This window comes from Cupressus sempervirens, chromosome 2 (assembly GCF_028749045.1).
Source record: "Cupressus sempervirens isolate cs-2001-9-10 chromosome 2, ASM2874904v1, whole genome shotgun sequence".
NCBI lineage: Eukaryota > Viridiplantae > Streptophyta > Pinopsida > Cupressales > Cupressaceae > Cupressus > Cupressus sempervirens.
In genome coordinates, this window is record NC_143119.1 from 412760158 (window position 1) to 412787210 (window position 27053).

The 27053-nt window shown below is 34.7% G+C and overlaps 1 protein-coding gene across 4 annotated transcripts in view; it reads right to left on the bottom strand.

Moving 5' to 3' along the window:
- Window positions 1-5803: 5803 nt before the first annotated feature.
- The window catches only part of LOC149572858 (fumarate hydratase 1, mitochondrial-like), a 94821-nt gene continuing 73571 nt past the window's right edge, over window positions 5804-27053 (bottom strand). For all 4 annotated transcript variants that reach the window (XM_089813934.1, XM_089813931.1, XM_089813935.1 and 1 more), the window contains one exon: window positions 5804-6108. In XM_089813934.1, the coding sequence (XP_089670060.1) occupies window positions 6022-6108 (87 nt within the window). In that variant the 3' untranslated portion in view covers window positions 5804-6021. The remainder of the gene's footprint in view (window positions 6109-27053) is intronic.

Here is a 27053-nt window from a genome sequence, read left to right on the forward strand (position 1 = left end):
ACTACGTAAGGGTCTATATGACTGTCATAAAATCAGAATTATAAAGTTGCCAGTACTAGCCTTATATTTCCCATCTTTGTTTGTATCCATTTGGTGGATACAGCCACCTTCACATCCTTCTTCATCATTATCTGCTATTGCATCTTCAACAGGCGCTCCCCCTTCTACTTCTCTGAGTCTCAGATTCTCAGCTTCTATTTCTCTTACCTCTTTCACCATTCTGTTTTTGAACCTGCACTGTTGAACCCAGTTTAACAGTTTGAACCTGTCAAACCTTTGAACCAAGATGAACTTGTTGAACCTTTTGACATACTTGAACCTGCATTTCTGAACATGTTCACACCTGTGTGAACCAGACTACCTGCTTGAAGCAAGTTGAGCTAACTTGAACTGTATCGTAACATAATGAACCTGCCTAAACCTTCTGAATTGATTTGAACCTGTTCAAACCTGTTGAACCAGTTTGTACCAGTTGAACCTAACTGCACCAATTGTACCAATTTAGGCCACTGAACTTAGCCATCGAACTTGAACTCTGAATCTTTGAACCTCTTGAACCCATTTAACCGTTGAACTAGCTTGTACCATATTAAACCTGCAAACTGGGATGAACATGTTTGAACCTTTTGAACCTGTTTGTACCAGTCGAACCAGTTTGAACTGGTTCAAAATGTTTTGAAGCTTGTTCTTGAACCAAACTGGGTATGATGTGAATTAACTGGACCATATGAACCCAATTCAATGAAGTTCGGGAATCAAGGGAAATTCAAATTTTTAAAATTTTAAGTGCAGGTTTATATGTGGACCAACTCCATGGTAACACGCTTTTTCTTCTTAATGGAATCAGTATTCTCTCAATCAAATTCAACTTTTAATTTAACTATTATAATTGTTGTTCAGTCTTTTCCATAATTTGATTGTTACATTCTTATTGCTTCTTTTAAGACTTTTAGGATGATTGCTTCTTAATATGAAAGATTCGACTACGAAACTTTGACATCAATGACAATCATTCCATCAAACCTTCGGAATTGAAAGATTTCCTTGACCAAATGTAAAGATCCCTTGAAGGCCCATCACGTGAATAATGCAGGAACAATTAAACATACTTAAAGACTTCATAAATTGAACACAAGAAGACTTAAATTAATCAACAGTTAGCATTGCATTGCATGGCAGGTTGGCATTAAATTGCATAGCTAAAGTTGTCATGTCTATATATTCTGGAATCTTAAACTTATGCATAGACATGCATGGAAACACATGAGAAGTAATGCATAGTGTCATGTGGAAGTACATGATGACACTAAAACAAAGCAGCTGGCTAAAACAGACAAAAGCCAGGAAAAGACTGGGAGCCAACTTAGGGCCAACAGGCAGACACAAGCTAGAGACAGCAGAAAACACAAATAAAGCAGAATTAAACAAATTTCTTCAGAAGCTCCACCACTTCCAGCTCCAGTTGATCCATAGAGATCGCTGCACTTTTAATATCTTCAATATCCTTGTTCACGTGAAGTGCCTTCTTCCTTGTACTTGCTCGAATTCTCTTACCAAGACCAGCTGAAGCATCTTTGGGGCTCATACCCTTATCATCCATCACCTGAACAATTGCTTTCTCCTGGTTAACTTGATCCAGCTTCTCAATCAAGATCTTCAAATGCTACACGAAATCCTTGAGAATTTTATAGCTCTTCTCCCCAATTTTCTTAAAGGTGTCTCCAGACTGGTCACCCTAGCTTCCAGACCATTAAACTTGGTGTCAACAGCCCCAAACTTAGACTCATGCCTCAGTAATTGCATCAGCATCAGTCACTACCTTAGTGAGGTTCTTAAGACTATTAGGGAAAGAACTGTTCTTACCAACTTCCAAGGACAAAGCATTGTGGGACAAAGCATAAAAGTACTAATTATCATGGCATGTACAATGTTTTGGGCAGTTTGCAATGCACTCAAAATCGAATCTCGTCTACTTAAGAGGCAAGAGTGAAATGCACAAAAACAAATAAGTATATTTTCTTACCCAAACAAATAGAACAAGAGACAAAACCCACAAATTTTATGAATCTAATAAAAAATAAATGTGAAAGCCTTCATTTAATTATACAGTTTGGGTAATAAGAAAGTTTTTCTCTTTCAACAATGGGATGTCACCCCTTTCATCCCATGGCACTTTTGAATAACAGATGGATTATCCTATCTTTAAGAGTAGTTACATTGATCTGCAATTTTCAATGACAGATGTATTATATCTCACATAATGTTTTATTTAGTTGTACTAGTCAATAATAGAACACATTGATCTGTAATTTTCCATGACAGATGTATTATATCTCACATAATGTTTTATTTAGTTGTACTAGTCAATAATAGAACACATTGTATTCAGATGTGTGGGGAAGTTGTTAGTTCTTGCTTGCAAGTATAGCAACTCTACAAGTTTAACTCGTGAATAATAATGCATTCGAACCAGTTAAAGTGATATATTGTCAATCTGTTGTTTGGTATAGTATTTACTAAAACTAAGAGAGAAGATAACTTGTGTGCATTTTTTAACACATAATTATATAATAACGTTTTTTTCCCATGATCATTGGCCAAGAGACTTTGATATCTTATTACAGCCTTCACATAAATCAACGATAATTTGACAGAATCACTTTCTGAGGTTGCAACTTGGTCCAACAGCCCTGACTTTTGAACATGTGAAATCCGATCCAATTTCTATTTGTTAATCTGATTTCAAATCTCTTTTATAGGACAGCGGGTGGGGGATATTTTCCACAGAGACATGCTCCCCTCACATCCCTAGTAGAGGAACATTTCTAAGATTTGGGGACTTGGAGGAAACTTGCCCACCACAACACCACTTCTGCCAACTCCATCAGGTGGCTTGCTATACAGCACATACTATTACATACTGATTGCAACCTAACTCTGTGAAAACCTCTTTGCCTTCATTGGGCACTCACATATATGTTAATTTGCTAATTTTGCCTTGAAAGTTTCAATTCACCTCAATAGGTATATCAGCTTCACACCCCAGTCGCTTTGTCCCCATAGTCCCCTTGAAATCCTCCAATTTAGGCCCTTGATCTCCCTGTCTCTAAAGCCCATCCCCACATCCCTCACCATGAAACTTTGTAAATAGCATGCAATGTATATAGCTCAAATGTACAACAAAAAGTGTGTGGACAGTATGCCAGGAGATAAACCTGAACTGATAAATGTATGTCAAACATATTCAATATTTTAATATGTTACCCCAAGTTTCCAGTAAAGGGATAGCAAGGCACAGTAGGGTGCATTTTGGGTATACAGACGAGGGAGCCATTTTGGGGGGACATCTAGGGGAGAGCTATTAAGAAGGGGAATAATTTTAAAAAAATAGAAATTCCAAAGAATCGTCTGATAGCATTGATAAGACAATTGCTGCAGAACCTCAACACAAGACATTAGAGTTCAACTGAGATTTTCCACGACTATGATAATTGATGTGGTACAAGCTATTGGGTTTCATTTCTGTTTCAGTAGAATATAGATTTTTCAATTACTAGTTTTTTGTTAGTAAATAAAACTGCTCAGAAAAGCTGGAGAGGATATGATTTTCTTTATTTTGCAAAAATGCATCATATATTTCATGAAGAAAATTTGGAATGTATTCCTAAGTTAAAGAGTAGAAGTACGAGTGCAAATCCTCCATATAAAAAGCATGGAAAGAAGAAACCTCCTAAATGGGCTATAAATCAAAAATTTAATTTACTTAACTGAGCCGTAATAGTTTAACCCTAAGCTACCATATTCGCTCATGCCCACTAGAATTCGATAGTCGATTTGTGTCAAGGTAAGGTTCGAATCGAAATCGTTTCAAATTAATTTTTTTCCTGAGGAATTCGCTGCATATTCACCAAGATGGACCCTGGTCGAATTTGCAACGATTTTTGCCAGGCATTCGCTAGCAATGACGTGCCCAAAATGAATGCTGTGCGAAAGACCTGTAAATGTGGACCACTTTAAATAAAAAATTTATTCTTTTCATTACTATTTTTTTCATCGTTTTTGCTTTTAGGTTACGTGTGCGATAACCATTCTTCCGAGTTTGTTAGGCGTACGCGACAAATTTAAAACACCATTTAATATAAATTTCCGTTTCTACTGACCGCAGATTCGTTCTCTCATGATTATGTTGCTGCTAACACGAACCTTTGATGAAGCGATGGCCAATGAACATTTTTCTTCCACTGAAGTAAAACTTACAAATCATTCTTCATGCGGTCCACATGATCCCTGCACTTTTATTTTACATAAAGTTTATAGCTATTTCTTTATGGGTGTCTCTGTCCATCGATACTGTTCGGAAAATTTATCGGTACATAAAGTTATAAAGACAGAAGGTTATAAAATTTATTGGTACTTGATGGCTTTCTGAAGATAACAGGTTATAAAGTTTATACTATCTAAAAATGTTTCTAATAAATATACTTCATTAATTCAGAAGTTCTACATGTGCAAACTTATTATCTTTCTGTTCACAATTTAGTCATTGAAATCATACAGTACAGTACTCTCTCAGTCCTTTGCAAGACCTGACAATTTCATTAACAGTCATCTTTGGTGCTCTCTTTCATTAAAAGTCATATATATATATATATATATATATACACAGATGAACCCAAAACAAACCCGTACCCGACCAAAAAAAAATGGACGAATTTCGAACCAGAATGTTGAACCCGCATCCAAACCAGAATCCGTACCGGCAACTTAGGTTTAAGCTGAAGCGTCAAATCCAAGATGTTCATTCCTTCAAGATAATCAAGGAAACCCAAATGACAAATATTCACTCTAAATGTTTTTATAAGTTTCAAAAGCAGTGATCAGTTGCATGTAAATATCACCTCATGGTGTTTGCTTTTGTTGGATTTGAATGGCTTAACAATCACAAAATCTTCGACGGATAGGAAAATTCTCTTTTTGTTATTTGTTTGATGCTCTGTATGGATATATCCCTTTAAATCTATGTTCTGACCTTCGAAGCAGACCTTACACGAACATGAATATCAGCAATAAATTTGAATGTCGTGTTTCATTCTCAATAATGAGTTCAGGAAAAAGCCATAGTCTACACTATGGAGCCAATTCGCCCAGTCACCACATGACATTTGATCTGCCTATCTCTGTACATTTGATAAAACAAATTGAAAAAGTTCATGCTTATTATAAATTTGGCAGCTCCCATAACTTTTGAGGATCACAACATGGAAGCATGATCATCAGGTTTCAGCCAGGTCGTGTTCACTATTAAGCAATCCAGTTTATAGGTTGGAACATTTGATAAAAGTTAAAACAAATTAAGAAAGTTCATGCTTATTATAATTGGCAGCTCCGAAAGCCTTCGAGGATCAGAACATGGAAGCATGATTATCAGGTTTCAGCCAGGGTGTTCACTATATTAAGAAATCCAGTTTATAGGTTGGTACAATTGATAAAAACAAATTGCAAAAGTTCATGCTTATTATAGTTTGGCAGCTTCCATAACCTTTGAGGATCACAACATCAAAGAATGATGACCAGGTTTCAGTCAGGCCATGTTCACTATTAAGCAATCCAGTTTATAGGTTGGTCACAGCCTGCTTGTGGCCTGAAAGGCCAAAATTCCTTCAAATGTTACAATTCAAAAGATAATTGAAATGGGGACAAGCAGTCATAACTAGTGCACAATATAAATAACAATTTGTGCTAAAAATTTGCAGATCTGAACTACTTGGAAAGGAGTACTCCACAACCCAGTAAATCAGGTCAGTTAAAGAAATCAAGGGTCGATTTTATTTAGTTGAATGGAAGCTACAAACATTATTACGGGCCTATCAGGCTGATCTCTGTTCTCCACAATAAATTGGAGGAAAAAATTTCAAAGATTGAAACAAATATCTCACCTGTATTGGTTATCAAATTTATTACAATATATTTTAATATCAAAATTTATGAGAACCCCGCCAAACAGTTGGGCTAATAGAGGGATTACTCTGATGGCCCAAGCATCTTCTCCGGTACAACCAACTCATCAAACTCCTCAGATGTAAGTACTCCAAGTTGCAAGGCAGCTTCCTGGTCATTATAACAAAACATTAGCCTAAGAGTTCTTTATTCGTGAAATGCCATTTCAAACACACATAGTCAAAGAATAATCTCAAATAAATTATCTCCAACAATTAAAGTCTTATAACTACAAGATAAAACCACCATCCGTGTTCAGAATTATTTACACTCTTATTGCATATAATTTGAAACCTGTTAGATATAGTTATGCAGCAACAAACAGTATGATAGAATTTGAAAATGATTAGGTCTATTTATGTATCAACAAAGAGTAGGGTAGAATTTAAAACTCGTTGAGTTGTTTATTGCCATGTGAACATATATGGTCATATTTACAATAGCAGCCATCACAACTTTAGTGCAGTAACTTTGTCTCCAGTTAGCTTGCCATTGAGTAGGGATTAGTTTTTCATAAGATTCCAGTACCCGTATGCGATCATCTACAATACCACAAAATTTCAGTCTGATACTTCATAGGCAGTAGAGATGTTTACCTATATATTTCCAACTCGCAAAAGGATGTCTCTTCTGGTGTAAAGATTGTGCAACATATTGAATGATTGATATGGGGACATCAGTACATGTGGAATGATAGTTTGGCAATCAATTTTGGAAGAAGTTTTCACCATCTGGATGCCATCAAAACAGCCAAGGGCTACGCAACAAGAATAGCTGTTGTGACATATCTAAGAACTGCTGCTAGTTTCTTCTAGGTTTTAAACCTGTAACCTTTAGTTTGATTTGTTTCAGGCCAATATAACTTGGAGATATTATAGATCTCTTTTTGATGAAAGACTTCATGTTGCCAAATATATTATGCAGTTGTAATGTCCCCATTTTTGCTAGCATCAGAGTTTACGGGATTAGCCTATTATTGTGATTCTCGTACGCTAATTGTTGTGGATAGAGAGACTGCTAAGGTAGAGACTCGGTTATGGGAGGGTCTTCCCTTGTTCACAATTTAGTATTTTCCAGTTTGGTCTTCGTTTGACTCAGATTAGACTTTGTTTGGACTTAGTTTCATGCACCTATTTATGGCATATTTGCTGATGGTTGAGAGCAACCCTTTTTATTTTAGGAAAGTGCATTTTGTCACATGGGGAAATAATAGGTGTGACTTTTGTTTTAGTTGACATATTCAAATAATTAAGTATTTTGGGAGTTATTATTCTTTTAGTGGCCAGATAATTAGTAAATCGTTAAATGGCTTATTATAAAGTTATAATTTTACTTGAGTTGAGGGTTGACTCATCATTGGAAGGGGCCATTTATGTTATTAATTCATGGAAGTCTATGTCAAGAAATTAATTAAAGTTTGGAGTAAATGATTATCATTTTATATTATTACAAATTCAAATATGCAACAAAAAGAAAAGTTTGCATTTAAGTGAAAAGTGTATTGAAGAAGCTATTGGTTGTTGTTGTGTTGAAGAAGATTTTGGCTTTAATTGTTGTCTCTAGCTTTGATTTATTGATTTCTTATTATTTGCATTTTATTACTGTGAATTTCATGAGGGTTTCAACATTGACTAAAGAAGAGGACTGATTACTCCGTTTTGTTGGCACTTTGAGCTGTTGAAATATATAGTGAACTGTGTTCTGAGTCTGAGAGTTAATTCTGCATTTTGGGTTTCACAAATTGGTGCTAAAGTATAGCAGTTTGATCACATTAGTTGCTGTGATTTGCACCTAGTTTGGATGCCCCTTCCTAGCCTTCATTTATGTTCAAAATACTATTACTTTGAAGGTGTTTATGACCTGCAATTTTGAATTTTGATGTGCTATTGGATTCTACATTGAGCAGCCAGTTTTGAAAAGTATTGTTGGGTTTTTGAGGAGCAGCAATTCCCTTAATTGGGTTGTGTTTTGGTTTTCTACAGCTGCAACGTTGCATCTGCTAGAAACATCTATACCATTGGCTGCCACATATTTGAGTTTGGTGTGGAGACTAATTTGATCAGGTTGCTATCTATCTAATGTCAACAATACTTATAGGTTCTCTATTTAATAAGTTAAGATTGCATGTCAATTATTTGTAAAAATGTTTATTGATTGTAGATGCACATTTAATATGTAAATCATATTTATGCATTCAAATTGTTTAAAAGGATTGCATTTTTGTTTCACTTCTTTGCCTGCATTTCCTAGTAATCATTTGCAAGCATTTCAACTTGTTTTAAAATAATTTCAAACAAGTTAATACAATCTGGAAATAAAAGACAGCGAGATAAAGGTTTCATGCAAAGCATTTGACACAATGTCAAACACCTAAAAAGATAAAGCAATTTTATATTTCTCAAGTACGAACCAGCAAGGGTACTTACAGTGGCATCAAAGCGATTTCCTGTCATCCGTATGGTAGGAAAATAAAATATATTGTGCATATATCAGAATTATGGCCACTAATAAAAATAAAATGAAATGGTATTGTGAAACAGTTGAATGTGTTGGTGAATGAGTTGAATTAAAACCACAAATGGATGACAAAAGTGGTTTCAAATCCAAAATTTGAGCAAAACATGATATTATTTTTTCAAAGGAAGAAATGTGATGGTACAGTGGACACCATTAGAGAGCAAGAAAATGTTTTCAGACAAAACTTTAAGTCTGATTTTTATATCAGCAGTGACCCAGCTAAGATTACAATTGCACTTGGTCTTATAGCAAAGTTCAAAAATGTTGTTGATAGAGTAATGGATGATAATGTTCATGTTCTTGATGATACTCAAGATGATAACATGGATATTGATAGCCATATTAGTTCTGATTTGTATGAAAACAATGAGGATTTTTGACATCATGATGTTACTATGGCAGCTACAGATGTGCAGGACATTCCTTTTGAGTTGCCGCATGTCAATGTTCTGGTGTTGGACACATTGAATGTGGAGTGTGATTGAAGTTCGTTTCAGGTTGAGCCAGGTGGTGCAGTTGTTGGCGTCAATTCCCAGAATCATGCATTTGATGGTGATGCAGTGATAGTGGAAGTGAGAGTGTGTAATGATACCATCAAATCAATAGCTACTTCTGTTCTAGTTGAGCCATCTATTAAGGTGTTTAGCAATATGCATGGGGTTGTTGATGTGTGCACAAAGGATAGCACACATGTTGTTGTTGATTATGAGGTGAGTGATGTAGAGACAATGTCATGTTATAGTACAGATCAGCACAGTGGTAAGGTTCACTTGTGGACAATCCTCTATTTGATATGGATGCAAGATTGCCTAATGATAATCCATTTTTTGAGGTTGATGTTGATCACTCACCGGACTGAAGTTGCGCACAATTTACACCATCTACAAACACAATTCAGTTTCCTATACTAGTAGGTAGTAATGTTCGTACAATTATAGGTGCACATGTTACAGTTGGGATGAGTGCATCTATAGAGAGCCACATGTCGCATCGGGTTCTCCTGTGGTTACATCCACTATAGATGTTGGTGATGAGCTAGATGACAAGGGTTACATTTAGAGCTATGACAGTCAATGTTAGACCAAGGTGGGAGCCTTTTATCAGGGCTGCAAGGAGAGGGGTATTCATCACTACTACTTTGGTCCACAATCGTTTTGGTAAGGCATCAGTGTGGACTAGTTTTGAGGTTGTACCATCCTTTGTGGGAGTACTTGCCATCTGCAGTAAATGGGATTAGTGACAATAAGATGGATTTCATGCAAAGACAACACATCCTTGGGAGCCCTATAGAGGATGGAGATGGTGGTCATATTATAGACACCTCCAAATGTTTTTATTTCCATAATAGTGATAGCTGTGAGTTCAGTGTGCTTCAGGTCCCTTGTGTTGACATGGTAAGCCCTAGTGTTTGGTTGGACCTCATTGAGTGGCTTCACCATTTTGGGCTTGGTAAAGTTGAGTTCAGAGTTGAGCAGCAGACTTGAAGGATGTTCTTCTCGGCAAGCTTTTGTTCAATGTTTGGGATCCGTTTAGTGCATCGAGATTCCAAACAAGGCTGGCAAAGGAGTTTGGTATGCATGAATGATGTTGACTACATATGGTTTTACTTTTAACTCTCATGTGCATGATATTTTTCTAGTGCACAGTTCAGTTGCGCATGTGTCAGATAATGTGAATGCTGTGTCACTTTGCACAATTTGGAGAAGCAAGCTTTGTCATCTTATCAAGTTACTTCCCTTTGAGATGTTCATTCCTACAACATCTACAATCAGATTTGCCTCAGTGTGGCAGGTTCAATTAGTTGTATAGGTGATGATGTTACAAGAGTTGGTTAGTGATCATAGGGACATTACTCGGTCTTATCCATGGGATCTGAGTGGGCTGATGTGTTATTTGTTTTTGAGATTGCTTGGGGGCAAGCAATCTTGGGTAGGGTGGAGTGTAATGTCCCCATTTTTGCTAGCATTAGAGTTTGAGGAATTAGCCAACTATTGTGATACTCATAGGCTAATTATTGTGGACAGAGGGTCTTCTAAGGTAGAAACCCAGTTATAGGAGGGTCTTGTCTTCTTCACAATTCAGCATGTTCCAATTTGGTCTTTGTTCCGCTCAAATTGGAATTAGTTTCATGTACTTACTATTTGTGGCAACTTTGGTGATGGTTGAGAGGGACCCTTCCTATTTAAGCAAACTGCATTTTGTCACATTGGGAAATAATAGGTGACTCCTATTTCAGATGTCATATTTGAAAGATAAATATTTTGGGAGTTATTATTCTTTTAGTGGCCAAATTATTATTAAATCATTAAATGACCAATTATAAAGTTATAATTTAACTTTATAATTTCACTTGAGGGTTGAGTCATCATTGCAAGGGGCCATTTATTTAATTAATTAATGGAAGCCTATGTCAAGGAATTAATTAAAGTTTTGGAGTAAATGAATATCATTGAAATTACAAATTCAAATATGCAACAAGCAGAGTTTACATTTAAGTGAATAGTGTATGGAAGTAGCTCTTGGTCATTGGTGTGCTGAAGAAGATTTTGGCTTTATTTATTTTTTTAGCAAGTCTCTAGCGTTGATTTATTGATCTCTTATCATTTCCATTTTATGACTTTGTGAATTTCATGAGGGTTTCAACATTGGTTGAAGAAGAGGATTGATTTCTCCATTTTGTTGGCAAATACACAGTGAATTTTGTCCTAAGTCTGAGAATTAATTATGCATATTGGTTTTGACAAACTGGTGCTCAAGTATACAAATTTGATCACATTATTTGCTGCGATTTGATACTGGTTTGGATACCCCTTTCTAGGCTTCATTTCTGTTCACAATACTATTACTTTGAAGGTGTTTATGAGCTGCAATTCGGCATTTTGATCTGCTATCAGAATCTACATTGAGCAGCCAAATCTGAGAAGTATTGTGGGGTTAGTGAAGAGCAGCAACTCATTTAATAGAGCTGTGTTTCAGTTTTCTACAGCAGCAACTTCGCATCTGCTAGCAATGTCTATACCATTGGCTGCCATATATTTGAGTTTGGCATGGAGAATTATTTGTTCCTGCAGCTATATATCAAATGCCAACAACATTTATAGCTTCTCTATTTAATAAGTCAGATTGTATGTCAATTGTTTGTAAAAATGTCTATGAGTTGTAGATGCACATTTAACATGTAAAAAAACATATTTATGCATTTAAATGGTTTAAAAGGATTGCCTTTGTGTTCCATTTCTTTACCTGGATTTCCTAGTAATCTGCAAGCATTTAAACTTCATTTAAAATCATTTCAAGCAAGCTAATACAATCTGAAAATAAAAGACAGCTAGATAAAGGTTTTGTGCAAAGATTTTGACAAAATGTCAAACATCTAAAAAGATAAAGCAATTTGGTGTTTCTCAAGTTAGAACCAGCAGGGGTTCTTTGCAGCAGTTTTATTTTCATCTGGGATTTATAAATAACATAGAGAGCAACATGTGAAGAGAGATAATGACTTCAATGCCACAGTCTCTCCAATAAAGTTTCAATTAAATATACCCAAGGAGGGTTAGTGATGCACGTACACTGTACAACTAATGCATTTTGTTATTACTATTGATAGGAAATCATAAATCCAACCTCACAGATTTCCATGTAGTAATTCACTTCATCTAATCTTCGCCTTTTTTAATATACCTAACTTATTACCAAAAATAATCCAACAAATGCAGTTTATTTACAAATGGAATTCTATAATAAAATTGCATAATTATAATGCCAGTTTAGAGAAAATTCTAGGTTTCGACTTATAAACAATATTAATTTACATCAAAGCATCAATATCAACAATCTACAATCATATACAAATAATCTTTATTAAAAATCGTATCCTAAAATCACTCATATCTATTTCATAGCTTATTTCCATAGTGTTAATGTTTTGGTAGCAAAAGGAGATATCATTCATGCTTTGTGGTGATAGTGCTTATATGAATTTATTATTTCTCCTATATTGCTGTTGAACCTGATCGATGCTGGACTGTTCTCTTTCTATGTTCCTCAATGGTGTCGTTGAATGGGATTTTTGTTATGCCTTCATGTTCGTATATCATCTATCTAAATTTGTCATCTTCCTCAGCATTTGATGGTTCATATGTCCACTGGCTGAAAGTCGTAATTCTCAGTGATTGATTGTTCATATGTTTGCTGGCTGGAAAAAGTAATTCAATCAATTCAGTTATTAGATACAGATTTTCAGAATATTCAAAGTGGCATGTTTTTAGAGCCATGTGCATACATGGCTGTTGGCATTTAAGGAACCATATGTTCTGTAACATTGGAAATTGAAAAGCTACATGTATACATGGCTGTTAAGTTGGACATATCATTTGTAGTGGCATTTTTTATATTCAAGAGTCCGTCCTTTGGGACGGTATATGAAAGAAAATGAAGTCTTTAACACGGGAGTGATATGAAATGGTACATTAATGGTAACTGCCATCTGTACATGTGTTGCAGCAATCAGAATTCAAGGGCCCTTCATTCTTGTTGATCAGCATTCTGGGAATCACTTCACTGTTAGAGTTGCATGTGATATTGATGGTTGTTGCCATTCATTTGTGATTTGCTATCGATGTGATTCATGAGATTGTGACTGTTCAGGACTACCATCCATGTCTGTTGAGTTGCACAAGGAAGTGTAACATCACCTTATTGTTACAACAATGGTCATTGGGTATTCATTCTTTATGACAGGAGTCATATGGTCTTGTTGTCGAGGTGTCTACAGCTCACATTGTAATTCACATTTCAGTTATCTTGATTGGCATTTTATGCTTAGGAGTGAAGCCTGTGCTTGGACTTGATACCTCTAAGCAGAGTGATTGAAGATTGTATTGATCATTGTGATTCAATTCTATTTGCAGGACAGTGATAGGTTGACTAATGTTATTAAGTGGCATTACTTTCTTTATGTATTCATTGTGTGATCAGCTTGGTGAATCTTGTCTGTGATTCAAAAGAGCGTTCATATTCTGTAAATGTTTGTTATGTGATAACAGCCTTAATTAAGAAATCATTCATCTGACTTAGCTTATGAAGCTTTGTCTTTGAATTTTGATTATTAAATAAAGGATCTACTTTGAGTGTAGTGGATTTTTTTCCCCTCGGGCTGAAGGATTTTTCCATGATAAAATTCAAGTATTGCATTTGATCTTGTGTTTTTTGAGTTTCTGATTTTGCCTCTTCATTTTCTGGCTCTAAAATTAACAGATAGGACACCGGGAGATGGTCTTCCTCAACCAAGCCCAAGGGCACAAAATGCAAAAAATTGCAGGGCATTGCAGGGTGTTTTTGGTTGAGAAAAGGTACATCCACATTTTTTGAACATCACGTACCATACATTCTTAACTTAGTGATGCAAGTGATTGACACTTCAATAAAGAGGAAGAAAAGTATATACACTCCAAGTGAATGAGATTCAAATGTTTGTTACTAACCATTATATGTCACAAGTCATCTTTAGGGAGTTCTCAAATTTGAAGTTCTTGAAGATAAATTTACTCTATTATATTTACATATGTTTCAACATATTTGTGATTTGTTTTCTACACAACTTTAGATTGTTAAGAATCATATGCATCACAAAATCATTTTGAGGTGACTTGTGAAGATGAAGGTGTAGGGTGACATGATCATTAGCCACCAATGCATAAGGGACCAAAGGGTCAGGTCACTGATATTGGATGATGATTGGCAGGCTTCTGTGGACTATACCATGGCTTTCACCAAGCCTATCATGAGTATGATCAGGTTTGCAAATATAGATCAGCCATGTTCTTTCAAGGAATGACCTTGAAGAGACATTAGTCTATCATATATATAATGGATGATAATGATGATGGATATATGGATAGATATGCTTTTCTACAATCTCATTTTCTAAAAAATGAATTCTTGTGTGATCATTCTGCTTGATCATAGATAACGGTTGTAATATGTTATGCAAACTATTGTAAGGACAAAGATTGTAAAACCAAAGACAAGAAGATAGCAAAATGCTTAAAGTTAGTTGTAAGAGGGCAACTACCCCATGGGATACAAATAGCATTGATGGCATCCCAAGAGAAGCAAGACCAAAATATTCAATCGAAATCACTGTAGAGTAAAATGATATGGAACAAGAAGATAGCAATGGAAACCAATAGGACAATGAGAAAGAGTAAGGGAAGGACAAGCATGTTGCCAGCTTATGGCCATATCATCGAGATCATGAAAATAATGTATCATGTCTACATCATTTGAAGTTTATTACCCGTTGTTTCATTAACTCAAATTGCATTGCATTATTTTGTCTTTCCAGAGTTTCAGATACTTAGGAAGGTTTTTTCAATTTTTTCTGAGTTATGTTTGCATTTGCAATTGTGGTCTAGAGTTTCAAAAACAAAACAGAGCAGTAATGAAGATACTAACAGTGAAGAGGTCCAGATTCAACAAATAAGCAGTAGAAGTACTATCTGGGGTTCTAGGAATGGAGGTGTTACACAGACTAGGAGTTCAAATAACCAATTTGAATGATCTTTTTTTATGTCAAAAAGGTCCCTTTTACAATTCGCAACAGCCATAGATAAATACAAATGAAAAACCAAGGAGGTGTACATTATTGCTATATTATTTGTGTGATAAAATCCATACAAGCTGTTATAGATGAGAGTTTGACTTATTTTCATATTTTCTATAAAATAGACAAGAGGTAAAATTAAGGTAGCCTTGGCTAAGAAGGTCAAGAAAAATAAAAGAAATGTCCATAGGAACTATGTAACCTAACATATCAATTGCCTACCCAAAGCAAAGATGTTGACAGTAAAAGAGGTCAAAGTTCTACCGAGGGAAAGAAAGTGTTAAATGTATATAGATTGTTGTTTGTGGAGACTAAACTAAATTGTATTTGCAGAATAATATAATGATCAGAGCAATATTCAATTCTCTTTCTGAATTTGATATAAGTTTAATTGATTTTCTTTTATTTATCAACTGTGCTGATGAGCAATAACTTTGTCTTTCATAAGTGCAGATCTATTTTAGACTATACTGAAAGTATATGGCAGATCGAACTTGTGATATATAGCAGACTGTATTTGTTTTGAACTGAGATTTACATTACCACTGTTATTGATGTGTATCTGCAGTCTTGACAGGACATATATATAATACATTGTAACATGCCCATGTAGGGTCATGAACCTACGTGGCTCACGCCACGTAGAGTCATGACCCTACGTGGTCATGTTCCAAGTCACCATTGTTTCAATGTATTATAACCGATAGCCGATACTTTGATCAACATTTGGTCTTTAAAACAACTGATACATATTATGATTTCAATAATGTATCTTGGTAAATAATATATGTAAATATGTCAGTTGATGATAATGATACTATATACATATGTGTGTGTGTGTGTGTGTGTGTGTGTACACAGACACATATTAGATCAGACTTTCATATATTAGATTTTCATATATATTAACATATATTATATTATATATACATATAGAATTTGCTTCAATTTACTATGAGGCTAACTTTCTCAACAGAAAGCAGAACAAGTAATCTAGTTATATTTAATACTTGATCATGATAAGTAGCTAAGTCTTCTATTGTTAAATTTTACTTTGTCCATGCCATGCCATTTTTGTAAGGAAATTAAGGAAGTGGAACAACTTTTTCAGATTTTTATAACAATTACAGAAATGTTGAGAGAAATACTATAAATAACATGCATACCACAACATAGTGACCTACGGGACAACTTTTTTGGAAGAAAAACCTCACCACAAAATCCACCCAATCTATTAATCATAAATCAATAACAGATTACAATATACTTGCAAAGCAAGCTTCTCTCGAGGGTATCACCAACCAGAGATCGGAAGGTAGCTGAATAACTATAATATTTAACATCAAATCTCCATCTCATGCAACTAATGCATAGCACATACAATACACAAAACATCAAACACTATCACAAACCCAACGGCATAAAACCACATATAAAGCGGCCCCATTCTTATCTCCAATCAAAGATGCCCTATGATGAGTCAATACACACAACACTTATAACTCCCATTTACAGCTCATTTATGTGTTCAGTGCATTTTTCCATTTCCTATTTCAGGAAACCGAAAGTTTTAAGGCCATAACTTTTGAATCAAGTGTCCAATCAAAAAATTGTTTGAAGGGCCGGAAAGCTCATAACATGCTCTATCACCCAATAACCCACTAAGTTGGTTATGAACTTTTTCAAGATAAGCATCTAAAGCATTCAAAATTGAATTCAAAAGATTTCTTCATGAACTTAAAAAATGGAAACTTAAATAACTTCAAAACTGGTTATGATCTTGAAACAAAAATTTACCAGCAAGCTTATCTAGCCCATCTGAACCTTTGGGGAAAGAATAGGGAAAATTTATGCTCAAATGAAAACTTAATATAAATAGGAACTCTATGTAAATGCAAGGTTGAGACATATTTTCCTAACAATTTCCTGCAACACATTCTCTCTATTTCAAACAAATGTTCAAAGGCACAATTAATGAATAACACAAGGCTAAAGCATGCAATGGGTGAGAAATTCAATTGTCTATTCATGCATATTCAAGCCTACAACAATCTATATCTTGTTAACGGTGAAAAACGGGCATATATTGTTGCTTTTGCAGGGTTTGTGTAAAAAAAAAAAAAAGTTAACACCTATAGTGAGATTTTTTTAACAAGTAGCAATGGTGTTTCCAGGGTTTACAACAACATCCTTCATATTCTATGTCCTTGTCTTTTCTTTGCGGAAATATAATCCTTGGTAGAGTGATCCTCTCTTCCAAACAATTGATTTTTTACCTTTTTAACAAGTTCAATAAATTGAAATTTATAAATTGGCCCTAAATGAGGAAATAAAAATTCATAAAAATGAGGCCAAATTATTTTTTGGGAATAGAGCAATCATCACAAAAGTTTTAATCAAAATGTACACAAAGTAAGCTTTCAAATGAAGAGGATCCATGAATATATCTATGTTAGGATTTTGTCTACAAGTTTTTCAAACTCATAGGAGTGAGATTTTTTGTCATAGAAAAGACACATCCGTTTGTAATTTTATTAAATGAATAAAAAGAAGATTGCATTTAGTTGAGATTTGTATTTAATGATATCAATCTTTCTAATTTGTAGCCTTGTAATCAATCTAATTATCTTCTTTGTGAAATCATTTGATGTTCAGTTATTTCATCTCTCTTCTTGAAGTCAATTTGTTGGAGTCTATAAATCTACATGCAATTCTGACAAATGTAAAAGGTACTTGTCTACTCTTAGTCTTAAAATTGTAGGATTTTTCTTTTGTTAAATGGCCCATTATTTGGCAAATGTTGCAAAGTATTTTCTTGGAACAATCAATTTTGGTGTAACCTTTGCTTGTACAATCAATACCACATAATTATTTAGCTTCTTTGCTATTTTATGTCTACCTTCTATTTCTTCATCATTAGAAACATGATTCTCCATGGTGCTTGTACTATTCTAGATTCACTAAACTATTTCCATCCAATCAATCATCTTCAAGTGTTTTTCGTTTGGATCATTAAGCCATATTATTCTTACTTTCTGTCTACTGCTCTATTATATACTTTTGAGTATGAAAAAGGTGGTATAACTTTCATATTTTTCCTTAATGAAGCTCCTTCAATGAACCATCTTTTCTTTCAACAATGTGCATGTGAGTTTTCAAAGTTTACGTCTAATTCATTGAACCTACAATTATAAGTTCTTATAGGGTCCGTTTGGTTCCTGGAAGATGACAGGAATTGGCTTTTTCAAAACCCGGATTTGAAAATTTGTGCGTTTGTTTCAAAATTTGCAAAATGGAATTAGCATACGAGACTTCCAATTTTGCCTCAAAACCAAGTTTTCCAACTTCCTACTAGCAAGTAGGAATTGAAAATCAAAACCTGGTTTTGTTTTTTTAGGAGTGTAAAAACAATAGATTGAACTCCTTTTTGAAATTTGCCTTCAACTCCAAGCTTACGCACTTCACACGCATCTTCCAAGTGAAACAAACAGTTTTAGTAAAATCCCAAAAATCGGAATGAAGATATGCAAAACCTTGATTTGGCTAAACCAAGGTTTGTAGAAATCCGGGTTTTTTAAATTCCACGAACCAAACGGACCCATACTTTAATGCTTATCTTGTCTAGTGCAATAGATGTTACCTACAATTTCCTTGTCATCTCAAAGAAATTTGAATCCCTTCAAAATATTTCCATTATTTCTCCCATGAATTTCAGGAGATAGGTTCAATCTTTGTGTACACATTGATGGCCATAGCTCTTAGGGTGGCTAGAAGGATCCATAGCCAATATGCTTTGTTGTCCTATTCTACCCAAATAGTTACATCTTGGACCAACATGTCGATATGATTTTTTGTCCTGCCCAAATAGTTATATCTTGGGCCAATATGCCTTCAGCTTGATGGTAGTGTCATCATGGCTTATCTCGATGCAAGCTTAGTAAATAAAACTTGCTTTGTATGGAGATCTTATTTAGATGTTCCAATGCTCCTTCAGCACTCTTTAACACATGGATATCCTCTGCTCTTTCTACAGTTTGTGTTCCGCACGCTTGTTCAAAGTCTCTTTCATATGCTCCAATGCTTAGCTCTACATGGATCAATATCTTTTTCTTTTATTAACCCAATACCTTAAAGATTACTCCCATATGCTCTCATAACTTGTTCAATGAGGAATATTTGAACTTTACCTCAAAATGAAGACTTTCGTTGTATAGAGGGTGTAGTATTGAATCTTGATTCTTCATTCTAATTTCTGTCAATAAAATTGATGCAGGCTTCATCCAGTAATGGAAATTGTCTAGCTATTTCCACTCACGATTCGTTTGTATAATTTTTTAGTTTTTAAACAAAAGGCAAGTAGCCTGATACCTATATTAATAACAAAAGTTTGGATATGCATTACAATTCTGATAAAACCATATGCAACCAAGAACAGTAAACAACTTTAACCAGTCCATTCAAAAAGGCTTAAGAAATAGAACCAAAATGGCTTTGTTTGAAAGCAACGTTTCTGCTATTGCTGAGATAATTGAAACAGCTCCTCTGGTATCCAAATTAAGATGATAAAATTTAGCATGTCACTCCTCCATAGCTATGGGTAAAAGCTCATTCTCTCCTTGCCTCTCGAATGGCGGATACTCCCTGTGGTCTTCAACAGCATTTGGTGAATGTGTTGCACTGGCATTGTCTAGAACTTTGCATCAAAACCAATTTGCCCTGTTCCAACATTAACATCCGGGAACACTGGTTTCGGATAAGCATCTTCTTCAGGTAGGTCTTCAACATGATCGTGTTCCAGCATTACCAGGAGGGTAGTAACTTTTTGGTGAATTTAACGAGCTAACTCTTCACCAATTACCCTATTGTCTTGTTGGAGTGCATACATAACATGCCTGAAATTTTGTCTTTCCAGGGTGAGCTTCATATTATCATACACAGACATATATGAATGATCATTAAGAAGAAAGTGGCGTGAAAACAGACCCCCAACATGGACTTGGCCCTTTCACAAAGCATATTGTTCTACAGCCTTTGACAATTTATTTAGATAAATAAGAATGGTTTGACTATCTTATGTGCAATAATCTCCAGTGAAGAACATGATCTGATTGTACAAGAAAACCCTTTGAAAATTGGAGGAAACGCTTCTTCAGAGATGTCATGTTAATGCTGAGAGAAAGTGGGAATATAACAATCACTTTCAAACATTTCTAGAGTACCAACTTTGAAATGAATGCCTGCAATCAATGAACAAAAAAGGTTAGTGAAAATCTTTTTCTTGCACTTGTTGGAAGACTGCTTTTGCATGCGCCAAGGTGTTGAGCATGCAAATTAACAGGAAACTTTCATCACTGAGTACTCTTCTTTTTGCACACAAGCGTTCCAGGATTTCACCATGCGGAAAATCTGCCTTAACGTCACCCTATCACATTTTAATTGTCAATATGATGCTATGATGATTATTTCATAGTACTTGAAGCTTGCTGTGACTTTCCCGAGCTATAATATTTGCCAAGTCAGGCAAGGCTTCCATATTAAAATTGCCCTCCAAAGTGTCCATTCCCTGTTTTTATTGCACCCCATGTTGGCAAGATGAACAATAAGTTTGTTCCCCTCCCTAAATGTGTGTCAAATGAAATATTCAGAATGAATCCAATATATCTACTTCCACATGTACCTTATTGAAGCCTGGTTTTTTTACTAGAAGCAATCCATGCAACAATGCTATAGATTTGGCCACACTGTTTATTCCTAGAGGAAGTGTAATTGCTTTCCCTGTTAGTAGAGACCTGATTGATCCTGAATGCACATACAAGCCCTTGAAGCTCACAGGTTACCTCTTGAAACACCGTTGAGGATCGAGGATGCCATTTAATCTGGCTTCTATCAAGTTTGGCCTTTTATGAGAGTATTTGACTACCATTATGTTGTCGTGCATTTTGTCACCACAAAATGCAAGTAACATTACAAAACTTTTTCAAATTAGTTTTGCATTTATCTGAGTTTAGTTTGTTATTTAATTGGTTAGTATTGATCAACCAATCAACTCCAATTAATATAATGAATCCTTTTACTGAAGGCTTTTGTCAAGTCTTTTTCATTTTTTTGTTTGTTGACCCTGTGCTTGATTTTTGAGGCCTTCAAAGTCATTTTTCTCATTTTTGAGTGTGTGTTTGGGTAAAAGGAAGCTCAAGACTTGTTTTTAAAACATGTACATGCATCTCTAAAGTGTGTTTTTCTTATAACACATGCATTTGCATACCAAAAACCCGTTTTTGAAGATTCAAGGCCAAAAATTTTGATGTTTTCCTCCTCCAAAAACATGTTTTTCATCAAAAATGCTTGGATCTACCCATATAATGGCTTGAAATCCATCACAAGAGGGGTGTTTTTGAGTATGTACATTTGGGGGTCATGATTTTGCATATCCAAGACAAAAATGACTCATATTTTTGCATTTTTGAGCCACGTTTTTGTTAAAAAGCCCAGATTTGGGGCAATTTTGATCATTTTTTTTTCATATAGAAGTTGTTTTGAGGTTTTGATCCATATACATACTATTGACGAACTCATTTTTGCCATTAGAAATCAAAAATTCTTCATTTCATGCCTTTTATAAATCACATTTTTGTTAAAAAAACTCAGAAAATTGGGTTTTTAATCTGCTTTTATGCATTTAGAAGCCATGTTTTTCCATTTGGATCCATGTATTAGCATTTGGGGAAGTCGTTTTTGCATTCACAAGTAAAAAATGATCAATTTATATGCATTTGTGAGGCAAGTTTTTGCAAAAACGACCCAGATTTTGGCATGAAAATGGCATGTTTTTGTTCAAAAAATGGCATTTCTAGCCCATACCTTTGGATCGATAGGGGTTGTTTTTGAGTTTTAATGCATACCATTTCCTTTGAAGACCACGTTTTTGGCATTCTCATGTCAAATTTGACCCTTCATTGCTCATTAATATTTGTTGAATACAACTACGGAAGAAGTTAAAAAGTTGTTTGAAAATCCGGATTTGAGGGAGAACTGGTCTTCAAAGTCTATAAATCTTGCTATTTTGGCTCATAACCTCCAAGTGGATATTTTCAAGGTTGCTCATCAATTCATGCTTATCTTGCTAATTTCCATACATATTATGGCTTGTTATTGCACATTTGTCCAAATGTATACCATGTAAAGTGCAAATTCTCTTTAAATATGATGAAAACATTCATTTTAAGTGTTCGAAATTTCCTCAAATTCCAATTTCGAATTTGCACTTGAAAGCAACTTGCTTCTTGACATGTTTGAGTCTAAAACTAAAGGCATGTGTTTGTTTGTGCTTGTTTTCATTGTTTGCTTGCTTGCTTTTTCATTTTTCTTCGTTTGGAAGAAATTGCAAGTTCTTTCCCAAGAACTTGAAGATGTTTCACTTCACTCCACCTCCCACCTCTTCATGCAAGTGCATCGTTTCATTCCATATTCGCACATTGCCAAGGCACATTGCATCCACTCCTTTCATATGCAATTACACTTCAAAGAGCAATGATGTAATTCCACTTTCCATGTCATGACACACTGCATCTCATTCTCCACATGTGATTACATATAATCTCATTCTCCATCCACAATTACATGTAATCTCATCTACCATCCGCATTTACATGTAATTCCATCGTTCATATGCATTTACATATAAACCTATTTTTCAACCCCACTTACATGTAATCTCATCTTTTGAACCTAATTCCATGTTTGCATCAAGTCATGATTACATTTAAATCACTTTACATGTAATTGCATCTTGAGAACCCATTTTGACTAAAGGTCACACTTTTAAAGTCAAAAGTTATTATTTGCATACATCCATATGCATCCTAACTTGCATTCTTGGCCATACCCACAAAAACCCATCATTGCTCACATGCAATCCATCCTTCCAAGTCCAACTTTGGCCATTTCCATCCAAATACACATGCTTTCTGGTTCATTTACAGCCATCACATGTGTTTCATGAGTATCTAATGCATACTTCAAATACCCAATCCTCATGGATTCACCATTGTAACTCAAATCTCAAAGCTTTCATGGATTCAATCCCATTGAACCTTTCATGTTGCAGCAAGTCAAGATGTGTCAGAATTTCTATAAAGAATGAAGACATCCAGTAAAGAAAGCGTGTTTCAAATCAAAGAAGCAGTAATTCATTTGGTCTCTATTTTTCCAATGGTTTTTTGAGAACCTAAGTTCGTGTGGGAATGCGACAAGCACTTTGCTTCAAACAAACAAAAAAAAGTTAAAGGTGTTGACGGAAAGTTATTCCTAGTTTACATGTGGACATCATCAAGAAGGTTTTCAAAGTGTCAGAGATTCTAGAATGTGCCAATCTACAAAGGAGAATTCATTACAACTTGAGCGAGAAAAGCTTGATCACATCAAGTTTTCAAATGACAAAAGATAATTCATCAAAGAGAATCAGAAGCTATCAAAAGACACAACACCATGGCCATTAAGGTCAATGAAGTGGCACAAAATACAAGAACTCCCGATCCTGTTATCATCAGGGATTGCATCGCCAAGTACAAGGCCCTTCAAAACAATCCCTAGCATTGTTCCAATTCTCTTCCATTTTTCTTCTTCTTCTTCTTTCATGTTTGTAATTGAAGGGGATGTATTACATGAAAATGTGTAATTACATGTAATACGACTTACATGTGTAATGACATGTAATCCAATCATTTCTCTTGTTAGTTTGACCGGGTCAAAGTTGGTTGAGTTGCTCTCACTTTTTCCTCCATCTTTTTCTCAACTCCTTCGCCTGTATAAAGGAGTGCCCCCTCGTTGTAAAAATCATCTTTTGTTATATGCAAGTGTTAGTAAAATAGGATCGATTAATCTGCTCTGTAACTTGTAATAGCACTTATGGATATTTTATGTGTTTTCCAAGTTACTATACGAATGAATATATATGTGATATGAAGAGGCATGCCGCTTGAAGAGACATGTCTCTTTAATAGATTAACTTACATTAGTTATAGTTATAACACAGTTAATATACCCTCAATATATTATAATGATTATATAATAAGATATATATCACTGTTAATATAAGTTAATTATTCCAAATATAATATTTGTCATATATTATATATCTCATATATATAATATAATTTATCCGACATAATTATAACATTAATGCTCCCTCTTAATGAAGAAGGATAAAACACATAGATATTACACCATAGGTAATATTTCAAGAATAATACATATAGGAAATCTTTGATCAGAAGATTTCTAGAATATGATATCATATAAGTATTGACCTATCAAAATATCAACACATGATATTCACCAATTACTATTTGATATCATATTAGGTAACATGAGCATTGGCCTATCAGAACATCAATCAAATGATATTCACCAAGTACTCTGAGTAATGGCCTATTAGAACATCAACTAAATGATATTCACCAATTACTCAATGTGGTAATGGCCTATCAAAATATCAAGGCAAGATATTCACCAAGTACCTAAAATATATCTATTCAAGCAACTTGTAGATAGTTAAATTAATAACATCTAACGCCTAGTTGTTGATTTATAAAATAAAGCCTTTCATGATTTATTTCAACATTTACACAAAATGTATATCATGATACAAGTTATTGTAAGATCGTCACTTTTCAATAACTTCTCCTAATACAAGTGATAATCATTTAGAAGTTGTCACTTCTTCATGATGTACACAGGGGGCAGGCTCATACATGTATGACATCAAAAATTCGCATGAAGTCTCCACGAATACTGTCATATGGTGTTGTCACAACATTCACCATAAAACATATCAGAGAATACGGTTTCTCCCTCTTAGTTTGATATCAACTTTTTTGACCTCTTAGCACAAGGTTCTCTCCGATGAAGTGTCAGACTTCCTCTGAACCTGTTATCATCCTTCTAAACTCTTGGTAGCAAGTCATGTCATGCTTCCTAGTTCAATGGGTATCCAGATAGCATAAGGCCTTCCATCCTACATACATAAGACTTTATCCCATGAATCAAAGTCCTTTAGCTGTTGTAGTTTCTGACTAGTGTTGAATCCATCAACAAGGTCTACTACTTTTGAACCAAGATCATCAAAAGTTTGATTGAAGCATATCTTCTATCTACTCCCTCTCATTGTCAAAGGTTACCTCTCATAACATTATTCATGAAAGTGCACACCAAACTCCTTAGCTCCTTCATTCAAGGTTGCCCTCAATGGATTCGTCAAACTCCCTCTAAATGTGAAATTCTCCTTTGTGAAGAATTGTCTTCATCCATCAATCTTATGACTACAAACATCAAGATCTTTCTCAATTGAGTACAATTTCTTATACTTCTTAATCCATCCTGAAAGTATTTCGTTTGAAGAGATTACAAATAGTTCAAAGAACTAAACTATTTGAAAGGAAAATATCAATGATGGAAGCATACAATATTTTATTATCCCATTATTATAACATGAATTAACTACATAAAATTCATGACCAGTAATCAAAAGTATAATCATAAAATACTTATCTCTTTTGGTCAAAGATTAATAAACTCCAGATGATACTTGAATGGCTTTGACTAGGAATCTCACTATCTCCTCATTGCGAGTTTCCTCTCTCTCCTCCTGTTCAATGTATATTCTCTGATGTTACCATAAATACAACTTGATGCTACCTCACAAAGTTTGTCAGTAGCAACACATGTTTTTATATTTTCCAAAACTTAAGGATCCAAAATCCTTTCTACAGATATATGCAGGTATCTGCAAGATATATGATTCATACACCCTATTTGAAAGGACTACAAAATCAAACAGCATATGCCAGATGATTTTAATAGTCCCCAGGCTTGACTTTCTTCTGAAGGTAAGGTTTGAAATACCAAAAAATCTTCCCTCATCAATCCCTGCAATGATAAATCATTTTCTTTGCCCAAATCACTATGGGTCACAACTACAAAATCTTCTGATGATAAGCAAGATTGCCCGAGTTAAGGATGTTATTTTTCGAGGACAATCTGTCCCTTTCTTCTATTCAAGAAGACAACAACCAAGCACAAGGAGTTCACAAGTTGCTATAACACCTTTTAATAATATCGCTCCCAATTCTTGTTGTTTCAAATATACACTTGTTGTAACTAACACTCTAACTATTTCTAGCTTGGATAAAACAAGGAACATGGACTCATGAAATAATCAGACATTGCTTAAGATCGTTGTACAACACTTTTAGAATCCCATCAATCATCAAAACTTTCTCTCCCACAACATGAGTTCCCTCTCCCTCTCAAGAAATACACGAACAGTGAGGACCACTCAAGGAATTTAAGCTATATCTAGCTTTTACCAATTGAATCATTAATTTTCTCTCAATGTGGGACTCAATCTCACATACTAAAATTTGTTTCAATGTGTTTCCTCATTGTAAAAGTGAGAGATCTTATTTAAGGCTAGGGATCACGTGATAGCATCCATTTCAATGATCCTCTCATTCCAACCGTGATTCATAGTATTTGAATTGGTGACACACATGATCGTGCAACTTCATTGCAATGTATTGTTAGCGATTTTTCTTCCACTACGATCTTACCATTGAATGTGGGCCTTTCTGATCTGACTTGGCTTCTCCCTTCATTTTCATAAGCTCCCAGCTCATGCAACATTTCTTTGTCTGAATCAATATTGTAATTGATGTTTATAAAATGTTTTCAGCAATGGGATAGTCTCTAATTAGAGTTTCACTTGCATATGGCTCCATTGATAATCAAGTTTTAAAATCTGCTTGATATATATGTCATCTCTTTAAATAGATATTAAGTCACAAAAAAAAATATCATAAAGACATCCCACAATCACTGTTATACTGTAAACCCTAAATATTTCCTAGCAAGGCATATTTGGTCACGCTTTTGACATTGCTGA